General features: G+C 45.5%; 2 protein-coding genes across 6 annotated transcripts in view; one reads left to right on the forward strand and one right to left on the reverse strand.

The window, feature by feature from the left end:
- LOC139449817 (protein tumorous imaginal discs, mitochondrial-like) overlaps window positions 1–16814 on the reverse strand; it is a 30795-nt gene extending 13981 nt beyond the window's left edge. For all 3 annotated transcript variants that reach the window (XM_071231356.1, XM_071231358.1, XM_071231357.1), the window contains exons 1-5: window positions 16644–16814; window positions 14576–14724; window positions 13331–13414; window positions 1762–1861; window positions 820–959 (exon numbers count right to left, since the gene is read on the reverse strand). In XM_071231356.1, coding sequence (XP_071087457.1) covers window positions 820–959; window positions 1762–1861; window positions 13331–13414; window positions 14576–14724; window positions 16644–16809 — 639 coding nt within the window. In that variant the 5' untranslated portion in view covers window positions 16810–16814. The remainder of the gene's footprint in view (window positions 1–819; window positions 960–1761; window positions 1862–13330; window positions 13415–14575; window positions 14725–16643) is intronic.
- Window positions 16815–17063: 249 nt separating this feature from the next.
- Window positions 17064–17507, forward strand: part of LOC139449451 (coronin-7-like) — a 28099-nt gene continuing 27655 nt past the window's right edge. Inside the window, exon 1 of one of the 3 annotated variants that reach the window (XM_071230851.1) lies at window positions 17064–17155. The gene's annotated coding sequence lies outside the window, so the exon portion shown is untranslated. Of the gene's footprint in view, window positions 17156–17268; window positions 17326–17432; window positions 17467–17507 lie in introns of those variants that run through there. The other 2 variants (XM_071230852.1, XM_071230853.1) reach the window with 2 other exon arrangements.

Below are 17507 nucleotides of genomic sequence, written 5' to 3' on the forward strand. Positions count from 1 at the left end.
CCCACTACAGTTCCCCCAGCACAATAGGTGAGGTGAAATAGGGTTTAACGTTGCGTCCAAAATTATTGCACTTTAATAGCGATGTGCTATAACACTGACATACCAGGTCACAGTTGAACATGAATATCCCACTCAAAGACACAGTATACTGATTCAGAGCCGACCAGTCCTTGTTTGAGCCCCTTAAATGCTGAGCGCCAGACAGGGTAACAACAAGTACCATCTTAAACGTCTTATGTTATGAAGCAGTCGGGGATCAACCCCGGACCTTCTGCTCTCCGGGTGGACGCTCTACCACTAGCCTACGGAGGCATTCCTCCGGCACAATAAGAAGTGACAACTCATAGTTTTACATTGGCTTACAAAAGCGGGGTTTCAGGGGACCTGCAATTATTATTTTTAAGGGTCTTTGCTGAAAATTTGAGGGTCCTGTAAAGTAATGAAATGGTGTAGTGTACTGTCTAATTCGATAATTACTTCAGAGCCTGGAATGAATCAATGATCATGTGGACAGTGGTCATGATTGATGGATGAAATGACAGACGCCCATTAGTGCTCTTGTTGCACTGTAGGTACAATGAATATCATTGTGTGTCCTTCGGGACATTCTTTTTCTGCGTCCATTTTTAACTCTTGTGTGTACTGGATGCACATTTGCGTTGCGTATTTGACCACAGGGCCGTGTTCCTCCAAGTCAAAGTCATCTCACCACTGGTCCTGTATGATAGTTGTAAGTCTACGATGGGTCATCTAGGCTACCCCATCAACACCCCTTTCTGCAGTGACTCCCTGCAAGTTGCAACCTTAATATATACTTACTTCTGAGGCTGGAGCAAACCCAAACTTGGACTCCTCGAAGTCATTCATGTTGCCAAAACCAGACATCCGGAAACCAGCATTACCAAAAATATTCCTGAACAACTCCTCTGGATCAATAGAGCCATGAAAGTTTTCAAACCCTGCAAGAGAATACAGACGAGTGAGCGAGGTGAGGTGAAATACGGTTTAATGTTGTGTCCAAGATTATTGCACTTATATAACATGTGCATGCACGTGCATGGCTGCATGTACTAGTCTGGGCTGATGGCGATTTATAGTGCTAGCCCACTGAGATACCATGCCGCAGTTGAACATGAATACCTCACTCAGACACAGTATACTGACTCCGACCGGATCAGTCCTGGTTTAAGCCCCTTAATGCTGAGCACCTGACTGGGTAACAACAAGTACCATCTTTTAACGTCTTTTGGTATTTATGCTTTTTGTTGTTCAAATCATTGTGATAGCAAGTAATTCATTTCAAATTACATGAGACGTGCATCACTCAGGCTCTCCTCCCATATGAAGCTGACACGCCAAAGAATATCTGGAATACTGTTCAAAGCGGCATTAAACCCAACACACTCACTCACTCACTCAAATAACTTGACCCAAATTAAATCCTGGATCGCCCAAATCTTCACGGGTCAGCGGTCTACTGAGGGGGTAAGTGATTATTGGTAAACTTCGCATCAGCAATCTCGAAGCTATTTGCAGCAAAAATACACCAAGTGAGGGGAAAAATTAATGTGGTTCAATCCCATGTTTATAGGATTCTGGCATGCCTAAGGGATGCAACTCTGCACAGCAAACTGGCCACCAATGTGCCCAACTACTTCGTAGGTTAACTATAAAAATGATTGGTAACAATGGATAACAAAATCAAATGAGGGAATGAAAATGTGATACATGCAAAGGGATGACATTTCAGACATATCCTACCTTGACTGGAGAATCCACTTTGTCTCTGTCCTGCATTGCCTCCGCTCCCAGCCATCCCGAATGTGTCATACTGCTGTCTCTTGGAGGTGTCTCCCAGGACCTGCACACATCAAAACATGCCATCAGCATCAAGTACACACTAAAGGGGTTTAACCCATGCTAAACCCTGCCTCCTAAAAAGTTCAAAATGGAAGTACATCCAGTGTAACAGAAATTTCCTATCTTCCTGAAGCAAGGGTGTTAACTCACTATGAAAGTTTTCACTCTTACCAAACTAGTTTGGCATTTCAAGGCTTGATTGTAGCGCCACCAGTGGCTATTACGAGTTAGGTCCCTTCCATGCCCCTCCTATTTACCAATCAGACTCCATTTCTAATATCACTTCCAATTGCTTCAGAAAATGTCAAGACGATCTGATTGATAATCAATACCTATGTTGTAATACAACGTGTCTTACCCAACGATGGGCATGAAATCACTTGAGCACCTTGATTAAAAACATGAAAGATTTGAAAAATATCTGTCAATGCCCAGATGACGGTACACAAGATTTGCAAATCCTGCAGGCGACCTAAATTTGCACATTGAAATCCATGTTGCTTACGAACCAGATTTCTAGTTCGTCGGGCGATTGGATAATACACTTGTTAGTCCAGCCAAAATATAACTCCATAATTCCAACCTAGTTCGGCAAGGGAGAAAATGGACTTTTATAGTCAGTTAACTCCCTTGCCTCGGGATGATGCTAATGTCCAAGAATGAATGGTGCTACAGTCGAACCTCATTGTGTGGAACTTGTCGGACCTGGAAAAACGTGTAAGTTATCTCAGGTTCGAGACAACCAACAAATGAATTTCTGAAAACAAAACATTGTGCTGTGAGAGTTATTACCTTATTCGACGTAATAAGCGTCCCGCTCTAATAAGTGCCTACGGCAATATTTGCTAATATATTGGCTAGTGAACAATCTCAATTAGCACCCCTTCCGATCAACGTACACAAGACTTAATTATTCGTGTATAATATGCACTTGTGTGTTATATGCACCCTTAATTATTGGCAATTAAATCCTGGAAAAATATATATGTCGTATATAAACATTTCAGGTTGTCAGCATAAACCACGAAATTTGCGAACTTTCAACTCTGTTTTTTTCCACCAAAATAATATTCCAATAAGAGCCCCCTATTTCTAATTTTGAGAGCGCCATGGGTGCTTATTACATGGAATACGGTACATGTAATCTAGTCATCTTTGGTTTCATGTCTCAATGATGATAACCATATGGTAAAAAATATGATAAATAATTCATTCGTCCATTTATAACATTCAATTTAATTCATTTTTGTACACAGATAATTTAGTATTAACTTCTGTGCACAAATGCTTCAACATCTTGAAGCACTAGTGAGTGAGTGTGTTGCTGATTTCAACAGTTTCTCAGCTAAATGTGGGGATGGTGGGGATGGTGCTGATGAGAGAAAAAAGAATTCAACCCGAATCTAAGATTTAAATCATTATCTAACAGTAGCAGATCCTGGCACAACAAAGGGAAGCAACCTTTCAAGCTACATTTGCCTGCCGGGACTTCAGTGACTTACTGTTACATTGAATCAGCTGTTGTCAGGAATGAATAGTGTTCATGATTGCATAAATTAAAAAGAAACACCCTCCCAGGTAAAAAATCACAAAAACAATTAATGTGGGAAAGTAATCATCGTACAAGATGTTTCAGGCAGGGATTTGCAGTATGTTGCATCTGGTGAGCCGGGACAATAATCTGGTGTTTGCACTGGCCATACTTCTTCATTATCAATACATATTCTCAGCAGACAGTGAGTTGTGTATTATGCTGCAGGGAACAGTTTTTCGGTTATATCACAGCATGTCAATTCAATGTAGGAAGAGCGAGCGAATGAATGAGTGAGTACGGTTTTACGCTGCTTTTAGCAATATTCAAGCATATTATACATTGTACCCACGTTGGGAATCAAACCCGGGTCTTCAGCTTACGTGTGAACCAAGCACTAGTGGTAGTGATGAAAATTGTCCCAGGTATAAATATTCCGGAAAATTCCTATGTAGAAATTAACAGAGGGAAGTCCTCATCCCGTGTATATTGTTCACAGGAACCAATACTCCAAGTAAATATATTGATTCCCCCAGAACAAATGTTCAGGGGGGCACATAATTACTCCCACACTAGCACTTGTTGATCCGTTGGATAACTCCATATCATGTAATTTTAACTACCAGCCTCATAAAAACTTTAAACCTTACTCAAATATGATATTGAACACTTTGGGCATTTGTCCTCGTGTTTATATACTTCATTCTTCTGGTATCATTGAAACATTACCAATGAGAATTGGGGTTAAGTGTCTACAACAGCGTTAGAAATTGGGACTAGTCCTGTAGTCCTTGCCAAACTGCCCAATAGTTAAGGTATCATAAGGACTAGTAAATATTTTTGTTTTGCTATATGTTATCCTTATAGTGAGTGAGTGAGTGAGTGAGTCAGTGAGTTGGGGTTAACGCCGCTTTTTACGGTATTCCAGTTATATCACGGCGTGTCAGCTTAATGTGGGAGGAAAGCCCAAAGTGATGCAGGTCTCAGACGTTTACCACTTCGGTGAAACCCACATGCACGGGTATGGTGCTGACAAACCTAGAAACATAATCGGGGCAAACCGGGATTCGAACCCACAATCATAGATATCTGGCGTGCCCAAGGGATGCAACTCTGTACAGCGAAACGCGGCGCCTTAAGACGACTGGGCCACCCGTACCCCCTGCTATCATTATAAAGACTCCTGGACTTAGTTTCGACACTATACAACAAGGGCTGGTAGGGGAGAATCTGAGGACTCACACCGTTCTGACATACTTAACTGAGCATCAAAACATGGCGCTGTTACAACACGGGGTTCCTGTTCAGCAGGGTCGTCATGATGGAAGTTCTATGTACTCTGTACTGTGGTAGTACAAGATTACATGCACATCCTATTATGTTTTATAGCAACGTTGATGTAAAATCATGACAGTCATCAGAGATCTGTGATGTATGTATTCAGTTTATGTTTCATCTTTGATAAATTTATGGGACAAGAGTGCAACTTTATTTTGTCTGGTGCAACTAGGTTTTCATGTCAACATGCCCCTGGTGCAACTGGGTTTTCATGTCAACATGCCCCTGATGCAACTACGTTTTCATGTCAACATGCCCCTGGTGCAACTAGGTTTTCATGTCAAAAAAAACATTGCCTGAGAACAAATTCATTTAATTTTTTTAAGCCTAAGAAAAAATTATTTTTTTTAAATCACATTATTAAGATATTAATTCAGTGACTTCTACAAGTTTTTAAAAACAGTATGTGGGACAAGTGTGTGTCTGGAAAATTTTAAAATGACAGAGTTCATCAACCATTAATGGTGAAGTCCTTCCATGTGCTGGTTACGTCACTTGCTCTGTGTGTGTCCAGCACTGGCCTGAATGACTGCATGACACCTCCTGCCATGTCATGCTGAACAATGGAGCCTGGTGCTTGCAAGCCAGGACAACATGAGGACGGAAAATTTTTTTACAAACCTGTAGAGGTTATGAATTCTCTGATGAAATCCTCCTTGGGGCACTTATTGCATTTTCCTGGCTCAAGAAAATCTACATGACATAGTTGTAACCATTTTCCTTAATAAAAATTGTTACCACACAAAAAACTTTGTTTTTGTATGATATACGTCCACCCTTATGGTGCCTCACCCTCCACGGCGCGTCACGCCAAGGGAAGCAACTCTCACCCAAATCACTTTCCATATGTCTAATGCTGACGGAATGTGGGGAGGCGGGTGGCCGTGCCCCAAGGAGGATTTCATCAGAGAATTCATAACCTCTACAGGTTTGTAAAATTCTCTTTCAGATTAAATCCTCCTTGGGGCACTTATTGCATCAAGATAGACTCCTAAAGATAATCTAGGAAGTGGCATCCGTCAGCAACAAGCGTGCATAAATACATCGTATTTTGATTATTTCAATGAATAAACAAGAGTTCAATAAATGGAACCAACCTTATCGTGAGGCACCACCGTCGAAAGGCGGGGGCTGGAGACAGGGCGTTATCGACCATACACCATGAAAAGAGCCATTCTTTGTGGCTTATCATATCGAGAACTCGAGACACACACACCCCCCACCCCCCACACTTTTTTTGAACAAGTGATATTGGGGCACAGATCACGAGAGCCTATAAACCCGCACAGAGCTAGGCCAGAGGGTCGCCGTAATCGAAGGAGTGCATGTGCAAATACGATGATTATCGAGTGGTAATGGCTGGTATTGTATCGACCGTAGAAGATAAAATCCGGACCGTTACTGAGCAGTGTTATAACCGGTCCGGGCGGTCTAAAATCTCAAAGGCTCAATCGGCTAGAGATGTAGAACTTTGCCCAGTTCGGAGAACTGACTGACCAAACCGAGCACGCTCGCTTGAGTGTTTGTCGAGTTGGTAATGTTTGATGAACGTGCTCGGCTGGCTCCAAATAGCCGCGGAGCAGATCTCCTCAATGGGCAGAGCCGCGGCATACGCTTGTGTCGTAGCCACTGCTCTAACCGAATGAGCCTTCAACTTGGTAGGGGGGTCCCTGCCTTGAAGTGTGTACGCCGTACATATAGTAGAGACTATCCACCTGGAGATTGTTTGTTTGCTCGCAGGTGAGCCAGCCTTCCTACCGCCATAACAGCAAAATAGTTGATTATCCTTACGGATACCCTTAGTTCTGCTGATATAGGACTTAAGGGTCCTGCGGACATCCAAGACATGAGCATGTCTTGTAGTGGTCCCCGACGAAGAAGGCTGTGAAAGAGCAGGTAGCTCAATAGGAGCCGTCACGTGGAAGGCGTGTGCGACCTTAGGACGGTAAGAGTCCGGCAGGCGAATACTGACCCTGTCCCGGTGAAAGACAGTTAGTTCGGGATCGGCTGACATTGCGTGAATGTCGCCTACCCGTCTGCCGGACGTTACCGCCACAAGGAACGCCGTCTTCCAGCTCAACAGCTGAAGAGAGAGAGACGACAGATCCCGAAAGGAAGGACCGGACAGCCAATCAAGAACGATTGACAATTCCCAAGGGGGACTGATCCGCCGGACAGGCGGTCGGATCCTGTCCACACCTGCTAAAAAACGCTGCACTAATGGGTGCGCACCCAAAAGTGCCCCGTCGACGGGGACGTGAAAGGCAGCGATAGCTGTAGAGTACCCCCGGACTGTCGATGCGGCCAGGCCGACATCTAGTCGCGACTGGAGGAACTCAAGTACGGCTACGAGATCTGCAGAAAAGGGATCTGCAATCCCTCTATCGACACACCAGCGCGCATAGCAGGCCCATCTATCCTCGTACTGAACGTTTGTCGAATCCCTCCGCGAAGCCAGTATTGTGTCTGCAACTCGTGCAGGAATACCGCTCTCCTGGAGGCGATTCCGGACAGTGGCCAAGCCACCCACTGAATCCTGGGATTCGGGTGGAGGGCCTCGTTCTGGGATAGGAGGTCCGGTCGTAAAGGTAATAGAACAGGAGGCTGAGCCAGAAACCTGAGTATGACTGGAAACCAACTCTGCGCCGACCAAAGGGGTGCCAGGAGCACAAGTAGTCGCGCAGGCTGAGTGGCTAGCTGAGACAGGACCTTGGAAATCAGAGGTACTGGGGGGAATGCCCACAGAATTCTGTCCGTCCAATCTAGCTGGAAGGCGTCCGGTGCCACCGACCTCGGGTCGGGGACTCGGGAGCAGAACGTTGGTGTCTGGTGATTCACCCCAGACGCAAACAGATCCACCTGGAACGACCCGTATAACTGGGAGATAATCCCGAATATCCCCGGGTCGAGCCTCCACTCGTGAGGAGCGAGGATCCGGCGAGACAGAGCGTCCGCACGGACGTTGTCTACCCCCGGGAGATAAACAGGTAGCACCCTGATAACGTGTGAGTCGCACCATAGGAGGAACTGCCACGTCTCTTGGAGAAGCGACGGAGACACCGTTCCCCCCTGCTTCCGGATGTAAGTCATCGCCGTTTGGTTGTCCATCTCTAGACGCACCACTTGGCCACGAAGCAGATCCAGGAACATTGGAACACCAACCTGACCGCTCTCAGTTCTAGCACATTGATATGCAGTTTGATCTCCTGCTGGGACCATAGTCCCGAGGCAGTGTGATCGTTCAGAACGCCTCCCCAGCCGGAGAGTGACGCGTCTGTTTGAACTGTGAGAGACGGCACGGGAGTGTCGAGGGGGAGCCCCCGGGACAGATTCCCGACCTCGGTCCACCACTGAAGGTGTGCATTGAGCCACTGCGGAGTCTCGAGAACAGTCTCGAGATCTTCCGAGTTCACCCAAAGTCGACGGAGCGCTTGTTGAATGGGTCTCATTCTCAAGCGCGCCCGCCAAACCACATCCACTGTCGCCGCCATGTTGCCCAGTAACTGGAGCCATGTACGAGCAGTGTGACTGGCGGACAGAAGGAACTGGGAAGTAACACTTCTGACCTTGGTAATGCGATCTTGTGACAGAGATACAGTTCCGCTCACCGTGTTGAAATTCGCCCCTAGGAAGACTAGATTCTGAGTAGGGCTCAGATCTGACTTCTTGAGATTGACTATCCACCCTAGAGTGATCAGAATATCTATCACTTGTTGTGTAGCTATCTGACTCAGGGATTGTGATAGAGCTCTTAGTAACCAGTCGTCGAGGTACGGATGGCAGAACCGACCTTTTGACCTGGCCACTTGGGCGGGAATCAACATCAGCTTGGTGAACACCCTCGGGGCCGTAGCGATCCCGAATGGTAGAACCCTGAACTGATAACACCTCCCGTCGAAAGAAAACCTGAGGTATTTCTTGAACTCGGGGTGTATGGGTACGTGGAGATAGGCGTCTTTTAGGTCTATTGACGTTAGCCATTCTCCGGTCTCGACAGCTGAGATCACCGAGCGCAGTGTCTCCATCCTGAAGGACGGTACCTCTATAAGTTTGTTCAGCCTTCTCAGATTGAGAATAGGCCTGAACCCTCCGTCTTTTTTGGTGACTAGGAAATATGTCGAGTAGAAGCCCTCGCTTTCCTGTCCCACGGGAACCGGTTCGATCGCAGCCTTCATAAGAAGTGCGTCGACCTCGGCACGGAGGAATTCCGCCCTCTCTAGGGTAGCAGGCACCGGAGTGTGCTTTATCCCGGAGAAGGGGGGCGGATGGTGTTTCCACTGAGGCAAATGGCCATCCCTTAGAGTGGACAGGGTCCAGGGATTGGATGTGACTGTCTCCCATTCCTGCAGGAATAGAGCCAGTCGGCCGCCTACGGGGACATCCGGCTTGAGGCAGTGGACCCCGGCTGTCGGCAGTTCGATAACATGCGACCGTGGGTCCGCCCGGGGCACTTCGGGCGCTAATGGGAACCCGATGGGTTCCCGGCCCCGCGAAAAGGCTGCTGGCCTCGACCAGCTGCCCTGCCCCGGCCCCTGCCTCTCTTGCTCCTCCCGGCGCCCTTACCTGAAGGAAGCGGCTGCTTCCAAGCAGGTGCAGACTTCTGACCCGGCGCATCAGCGTAGGAGGAAGCAAGTGGAGAGGTCCGCTTACGCGGTTTAACGCATGGTACCTCCAACAAGGCCTTAGAATCCTTGATGGAGGCATACAACTGTGCGGCCTCTCGGACCACCTGCTGAGCCCCAGGGAAGAGGGTGGCACCCATCTTATATGGCAAAGCAAGTAGATCCTGGCGTGTGGAAGCCGAGTATTTGGATACCGACATCCACAGCCTGCGCATGCCCATGACTGCGCACATCATCTGCGAGGCACAGCTACGAATAGCGTCCCTGGCAAGATGACTATGTACCTCCGTCAGTTGCGCGGCCAACTCCGAAGAGTCGGCCGGCCCCTCTCCCGCTAACTCCCTCTGTACGGCCGACAGATAAGCAGAGTGTACGGACACCCGGAGCTGCTGACATGCGTTACGATATTGCTCCTCGAAGCAAACGTAAGCAGCCTTCAGCTCCGTACCGCACGCGGGAAAGGGTGGCAACCGCCGGCCCTGCTTGACCTTAGCCAAGTTGGGGGTCGAAGACCCCCCCAGGGTAACGGAGGTCCAGACGCATTCGTCCACCACCGGTACCTCAAAATCACCATCCTCTGCTAACGGGTACCGCTTAATAAGTTCGGGCAGGTCGAACTTCCTGCGGGCACCCGACAACAGAGGATTGATGACTTCATGCACCAATGAGGACAGAATACGGAGCCGCACCTGGGGCGCCTTGCTCGGAGCAAAAGCGTCCCCCGGAAGGCGGAACTCAGTCGGATCCGACTGGGGCATAGGCGCAGCCACCTGAGGCAGTACCTGGACAATCTTGTCCCGTACATGCCTCAACGAGGAAACGAAGGAAAATGTTCCCGAGGTCTCCGAGTCGTCTCCCCCCTCCTCCATCCACTCCTCCTCTCTCGATTCCGAGCCGAAATTAATCGACTCTTCCCCGAGAGAAGAGGCAGACGAAGTCGGAAGGGGACGCCCGAAGGCCTGGGCCTTCGCATCCCCGGGCTGCACCCGGCCCGAAGCCGAGTTCCAGTCCCGAGGTGCCGGGGGTTCAAGGGAACCCACCTGGCTCTGGGCTAGCAATCCGCTAGAGGAAGCCTCGGCCTCGGAAGAGGCGTCTGGCTCCGCTAGGGAGAACTGTGCGTCGGTAGTGAACGGGCCAGTGCCCGCCACCCCTCCGCTGGGGAGCGACCTCGAGCCGGCGCCGAAGCCCGGTCTGAGATCGTCCCCGAGACCAAGTGGCCTGCCTCGGCCGACACCGGGCATATCACAAGGTCTCGAAGCCGCGTCCGGCGCCGACAACGGGGAAGGCTCGGTCCGCATCTCCTCTCGGAGCTGAGACTTTACCTCCTCCATCATCGACGCCATCTGCGACCTCAACAAGGCAGAGATGTCTGCCAAAGACGGTGCAGGAGAGGGTGCAGTGATTGTGACGGGGACCCTAGAGCCTTCTCCCCCGGCCCCCGGGGAGGGAGCGGAGGAGACAGTCTCAGCTGCTTTTTTTCCCCTTCTTACTTTTTTAGATGGGGGGGGGGGGCGGTCTTTGCCGATCTAATGTCCACCCCCGCCTTCAATAGACCCTTAAAGTGTAAGAGGTCCACCTTCCTCTTTTTTTGCGCCCGTGGTGTAAATGCAACACAGATCAGGCATGACCCATCGTCATGCCCGTCTTCGGCCAAACACTTTATGCAAGTATCATGCCTGTCTTGGGGGGGAATCGAAGCCGAGCACCCCGTACACAGTTTGAAGGTCTGTAAAAAAGACCGTAATTTTTGAGTTTGGCGGGAAGGGTAATAAAGTGTATCAGTGCGATTGAAAGATCGGAAAGATACGTGCATGAATTGTGCAACTAGAAGCAAAGGCGTAATTTAGAATGCGATTGGTAACGCGATACTAATAGCCAATGTCGTAGTATAATTATAACACCAAAGTGGGCGTGTTACGCGCGAAGGTGTAAAAAACCCGTAAAAAAGGTAAGTGTAATTTAAAAATAAATAACACACCACCTTGGGTTTATTAAAGGAAAAGATTGTAGGCTAAAGCCCGATGATATAACATTAAAAAACCCAAGCCGTTTTTGATGGCCCTGGTGTTACATGTATCATACGTGGCACTACAAAATGGACGCTACTACGGCCTTTGTTTTCAAAGGTATCGTACACGTGTCACATAATTACAACTTTATAACTTCACAATGCGATGTATTACGCCTTTGCATGAAAGAAATGTACCATACATACAGTTTGGTCTGCCATGGTTCTTGTACGAACGATTATCTTGTACTTTGTTTTGTCTTGAAAAAAACAGCACGTCTGTCTTAGTCAGATGACATAAGGAAAGTGATTTGGGTGAGAGTTGCTTCCCTTGGCGTGACGCGCCGTGGAGGGTGAGGCACCATAAGGGTGGACGTATATCATACAAAAACAAAGTTTTTTGTGTGGTAACAATTTTTATTAAGGAAAATGGTTACAACTATGTCATGTAGATTTTCTTGAGCCAGGAAAATGCAATAAGTGCCCCAAGGAGGATTTAATCTGAAAGAGAATGTCATGATAATGCACACCTGCTGAGTTACCCTGGATGTGTTCGGGAAGCCACTGATGATATAATCGCCACCACTGCAGCCACGGACAGTAGTCGATTACATTGAGAAACAATAACACCAACATTGGGCCTTCTTGCTCAGATTTCAGCAACTTGTTAACCATCATGGACAGCAAAGAAGATACGCTTTATCATACTGCAGTAGCGATGTTTCAGTACATATCCTTATACCACTGTCAAAGCAAGCCTGTCTACTTTGTCATCAGTCAACTCCTAAGAACTTCTAAGAAATGCCTATCAAACAATTCACAATGGACAGTCTGTGCAAATATGGGATGAAACCAGCAGGGGAGGTGAAATGGGGTTTAACGTCGTGTTCAAGATTATTGCACTTTTATATAGCGACGTGCATGTGTGTGTGTGGCTGCGTGTACTAGTCCTGACTGATGCAGATTTATAGTGCTGCAGTTTAACATGAATACCTCACTCAGACACAATAAACTGACTCCAAGCTGACCAGTCCTTGTTTTGGCCCCTAAATGCTGAGCGCCTGACAGTGTAACAACAAGTACCATCTTTTAACTTCTTTTGGTATGACGTGGCCGGGGATCGAACCCCGGACCTTCTGCTCTCCGGACCACTAGACCATGGAGGCAGTCCGATGAAACCAGGAATTTATGTTGCAGTGAGTGCCTGTATCGAAGGTGAAAAACCTGGATATTGTGGGATTTGTTGTGATCCTGGGCGCAGTGGTGACACAGGGTGTGCCAGGTTCCTGTATCCTGCCCAAGGGCTGGAAATTGTGCTCTTTATAACATGGAAATGCCATGCCACTGATACTTGTGATTCACCAGCTTCACGTCAACGGAGATCTATTCATTAGTCTTGATATGACAATTTTCAAAATTCATTTTGCTAACAGTATGATTTGAGAAAACAATTATATTTTCACGTAGCAGTGGAACCATCATGACCATGGAGCATTTTCCAGCTACAAAAATTACTTTGAAAAAAATACTGTTACCACCTATACATTTCATTTTTTGGAGAGTAAATACTGAGTTATCCTTGGATGGATTGCTGCTTATCAGAGCCAAGTGCCAATTTGAATGAGTATGGTTTTACTCCTCCTTGAGCAATATTCCAGCAAAATCAGGAGAGACATCGGAAATGGGCTTCACACATTGTACCCATGTGGGTTGAACCCGGGTCTTTGGTGTGATGAACGAATTCTAAGACACTAGGCTACCAATCACACCATTAAGACCAAAAGGTTCAGTAGCTTACCCTTCAGCTTGAAGGAATAAATTCCTTGTTTAGTGATCAGCTGAACCAGATTTTCACAAATGTAGAATAAAAGTAAGATTTTAAGAACAGTGATTTTCTCTTCCTGTTTACCATGCTTGCAATGCTGTGTACATGTCATGGATAACCAATCTTCAAAATCTGGGCGTACAAACCTCGTATGCCTCGGACACTTCTTGAAACTTGCTGGCAGCAGAGGGGTCATTCTTGCTGACGTCAGGATGGAACTTCTTGGCAAGCTGCAGGAAGACAGAGGAATTGACCAGAAATGATTGGTTGGTTGGTTTGTTGTTTAACACTGCACTAAGCAATATTCCTGCTATATGACGGCGGTCTGTAAATAATCGAGTCTGGACCAGACAATCCAGTGATTGAGATCATGAGCATCGATCCACGCAATTGGGGTCGATGACATGTATCAGCCAAGTCAGCGAGCCTGACCACCCGATCCCGTTAGTTGCCTTTAAGGACAAGCATAGTCGCCTTTTACGGCAAGCATGGGTTGCTGAAGACCTATTCTACCCCGGAATGCAGGAAATCTACAGCCACCATCAATGATCCTGAACATAGTAAACTGGAAACATGGTTATTTGGAAGACTGTTAGGATCTGGTATGTATCAAATCATGGATCCGAAACAACTATATTCATGATATTTAATAACTAGTATATTTCAAAATATGTCTTATTAATAATAATTATCTTGCCCCTTAGGGTTAAGGAGATTGAGTTGAAATACTGATTTACAACAACCATCAGGGAGAATCATGCGTCCATGACGTACAAATGTATAGAATGGAAGCAGAAAAACATATGTACAGGAATATTATACCTTGTTCCAAATTCTTGACAATACATATAAAGTTCCTGTAAAAAAAGTAACTACTACTACTACTACTACTACTACTACTACTACTACTACTACTACTACTACTACTACTACTACTACTACTACTACTACTTTGTTTGTTGTTTAACACTGCACTAAGCAATATTCCTGCTATATGACGGCGGTCTGTAAATAATCGAGTCTGGACCAGACAATCCAGTGATTGACAACATGAGCATTGATCCACGCAATTGGTATCGATGACATACTACTACTACTACTACTAATAATAATAATAACTATAATATTAAAAAAAAGAATGATTACTTTGAAATATTTTTTTTTCTTTTAAATAAACTCCAGGTATCAACACAAAAATTCAGGGATTTGTAAAATCACCAAAGCGAGAGACCATAAATTGAACGAAGGACCCAATTTGAAAAATATAACCTGAATTTGGGATTGAAGGCCTCACATAAGAATATAATCAATGAGTTTTGGCAAAGTCATATTGCAAAACATATTTCAATTGGGTACAATCCATTGATGCCATCCCTAGTTGCCATGGTTACCTGATAGTAGGCTTTCTTTATGGTTGCAGCATCTGCTGACCGATCCACTCCCAGCACATCATAGTAATCGCGCTTGTGTTTAGTGTTTGATGTGTGGACAAAGTGGACAGAGGTCACCTGAGGGCAGTTCCGAACTGTTTGACCAAAACCTGCAAAGTAGAGACCTTGCATTCAAAGTTAATAGCGTTGAATAAAGACATAGTAGGTCACAGTTCATTAGAGTTTTCGTCCTTCAACCACTAATGGATGCATCACAAATTTTGATATGATACGCCTCACCAATGTACTGATTCATATTTTAATTCTGTAACAATTTACAAAGTATTACAAACGTATTTTAATAGCCTATCTGATAACTTCTCTGGCTAGTTTTCAAAGGAAATGCTAACACTGTTAGAACGAGCCTAAAGCAGTGATGTGAGATAAACACAAGCTGGTTGAAGCAACACTATCTTGTTAGCCAGGCCACATGGAATAAGGACAGGATTTTGAAATGTATTGATTCATGCTGTAGGCATATCAGGACATCCACATGTAGTTCATTGTGTAGAATACGGACATAGAAGGTCATAGTTCTTCGTGTTAAAATAGGGTGTAGCAGGTAATAATTCATTGTGTAGAAGGTCAAAGTTCATAGTGTAGAATACGGACATAGAAGGTCGTAGTTCATAGTGCGGGGAAACTTGTCCTAACCCTAACAAGGCCAACCCTACGGATCAAAGCGTCACGCAAGATCAGTGATGCATGAGCCACAGCCTGAGCCAACAAGCCTTCTATAGCCTCTCCAGGAACCTAGCAGCCAAACCATATCATTTTACTGCTGTGCTTTCGTTATCATACATCTACTGGTCATGAATACATTGCCATGATTCACACAACAGTAACAATCTCCTTGAGTCTGATGCATATTTGGCACCAGCTTTCACAAATAACACCCCTTTCGCTGGAAATGATCTTAAAGTAAAAATTCTTGTATGCCATTGTAACCATGGTGGCATACAAGGGAGGTAACACAGTGACAAACAGCAGTACGTTTTAGATTATCTGTACCAGGAGATGAGGTTGTGAAATGGGATTTAACATCGCATTAAAGATTATTGCACTTATATAGCGACATGCATGCATGTGTGTGTGTATGGCTGCTTGTACTAGTCCGGACTAATGCTGATTTTATAGTGCTAGCCCACTGATATACCTTGCCACAGTTTAACATGAACAACTCACTCAGACAGTTTACCGACTCTGAACTGACCAGTCCTTGTTTTGGCCCCTAAATGCTGAGTGCCAGGCAAGGAAGCAACAAGTACCATCTTTTATGACGCGGCCAGGGATCCTACCCCCCCGACCTTCCGCTCTCTTAGCAGATGCTCTACCACCAAACCGCGAAGAGGCGGTCACTCTGTACTAGGATGATTTTAATTTATTTCATAATATATAAAACCCAAACAAATATGTCATTTACATATTTTCTTAATACACCAACTCATTTAAATCATATCGCAATACATATTGCGGGAGGGTCTATCACTGTTGTCTTCAGTTGAGGTCGGATAGCAAGAGTGCACCAGTAAACATCTATAATTTTACAGCTACAGTTTTGTCAAATCTGTCGAAAGTATTTGTGTGCATCATTGCATGATTCATTCTTTGTTTTATTCCACTGCAAAGAGTTCCAGGAGGGATGACAAAAAGTTCTTCTGGGATGCACGGGTATGTCATAGCTACCCGTCTCATAATCTGTAGAATAAGTCTGAATAATTATATCCTAACCATCAATCCTAACCAAGCTCAACTGTATCTCTTAAAAACAAACACAGACAACTTTTCATCATCCCATCCTCGTTATGATGAATGACGCAATTCTGTGATTGCAAGGACAAACGTTGTGCAATGTGCAGTCATGTAACAGCAAGGAGGTTACATGATTGAGCACAAGAAAAAATATCAATGTCGTAGAATACACCATCCGACAAACGCCTCAAAACAAATGAATAGGACAAATTATCCTCAAGTTTGATCAACATTTCGTTGAACGAAAACTGAACAATGGCCATTAATCAAATCATACCTATTGTAACATTTGGAGACCTAAACGACGATGCATATGATAATGATCTGACTGGTAACGGAGTTGGCGTTTTGTGCTCCAACTGAAGACATGAACGGACGCTGCTACTCTGTGTGTTGACACTGCGACGAGTCAGCTCAGCGCATGTTCGTCTGAGCGCCGCCATGTTTTCTGTTAGATGATGCTCGAAGGGATTAGATTCAGTCAGGTGATTTTATTTTATACTAGATATAGATCAAAAGAATATTTGTGTAATTGAATGGATCAAAGAATGTTTATACACAATGCATAATGAAATATTTAATATTTCATAGATTAAAAACGCCAATTATACGTCGAACGACATTCAGGTGTTTCCCTTCGGAGCTCTCTCGCATACATGCGGATATTCTCGCGTGAACTCATAACCGGAAACTTCAAACAACCATCGGTGCATGTGACATTTCCTTGTTGTTGTGATAGAGGTCCCCCATCAGCAAAAAACTCTAGCTGTGTCAAAATAAGATACAACGGTAATGTTTCAAATTAACTTTAGCAGCAGGTGAACTGATTCGCCCCACTCATGACTTTATTCGCATGAGTTAACCCATCTAACAGGACACGCCCCCTTCCCCGAACACCTGTTTCAATACACTAAGTCAAAACAAAGCGATCGACGTTTGGGTTGCTTATCAGTCGACAGGTTAGATCGACACCGCGAAACTTCCTCGTTTACGAAACCTATCCCAAACTCTGCATAATTAGTACCGTTCAGCTCGGTGTGCCCCGGGCTTTTTCGTTTTGACATCTGTTGAATCATCAAATTGATCACTTTTAACGTGAGGTGAACTCCGGCACTAGTTTCTGATGTTACTGACTAATTAA

This window comes from Haliotis cracherodii, unplaced genomic scaffold, assembly GCF_022045235.1.
Source record: "Haliotis cracherodii isolate W230 unplaced genomic scaffold, xgHalCrac1.p SCAF_8, whole genome shotgun sequence".
In the NCBI taxonomy this organism is placed as follows: Eukaryota; Metazoa; Mollusca; class Gastropoda; order Lepetellida; family Haliotidae; genus Haliotis; species Haliotis cracherodii.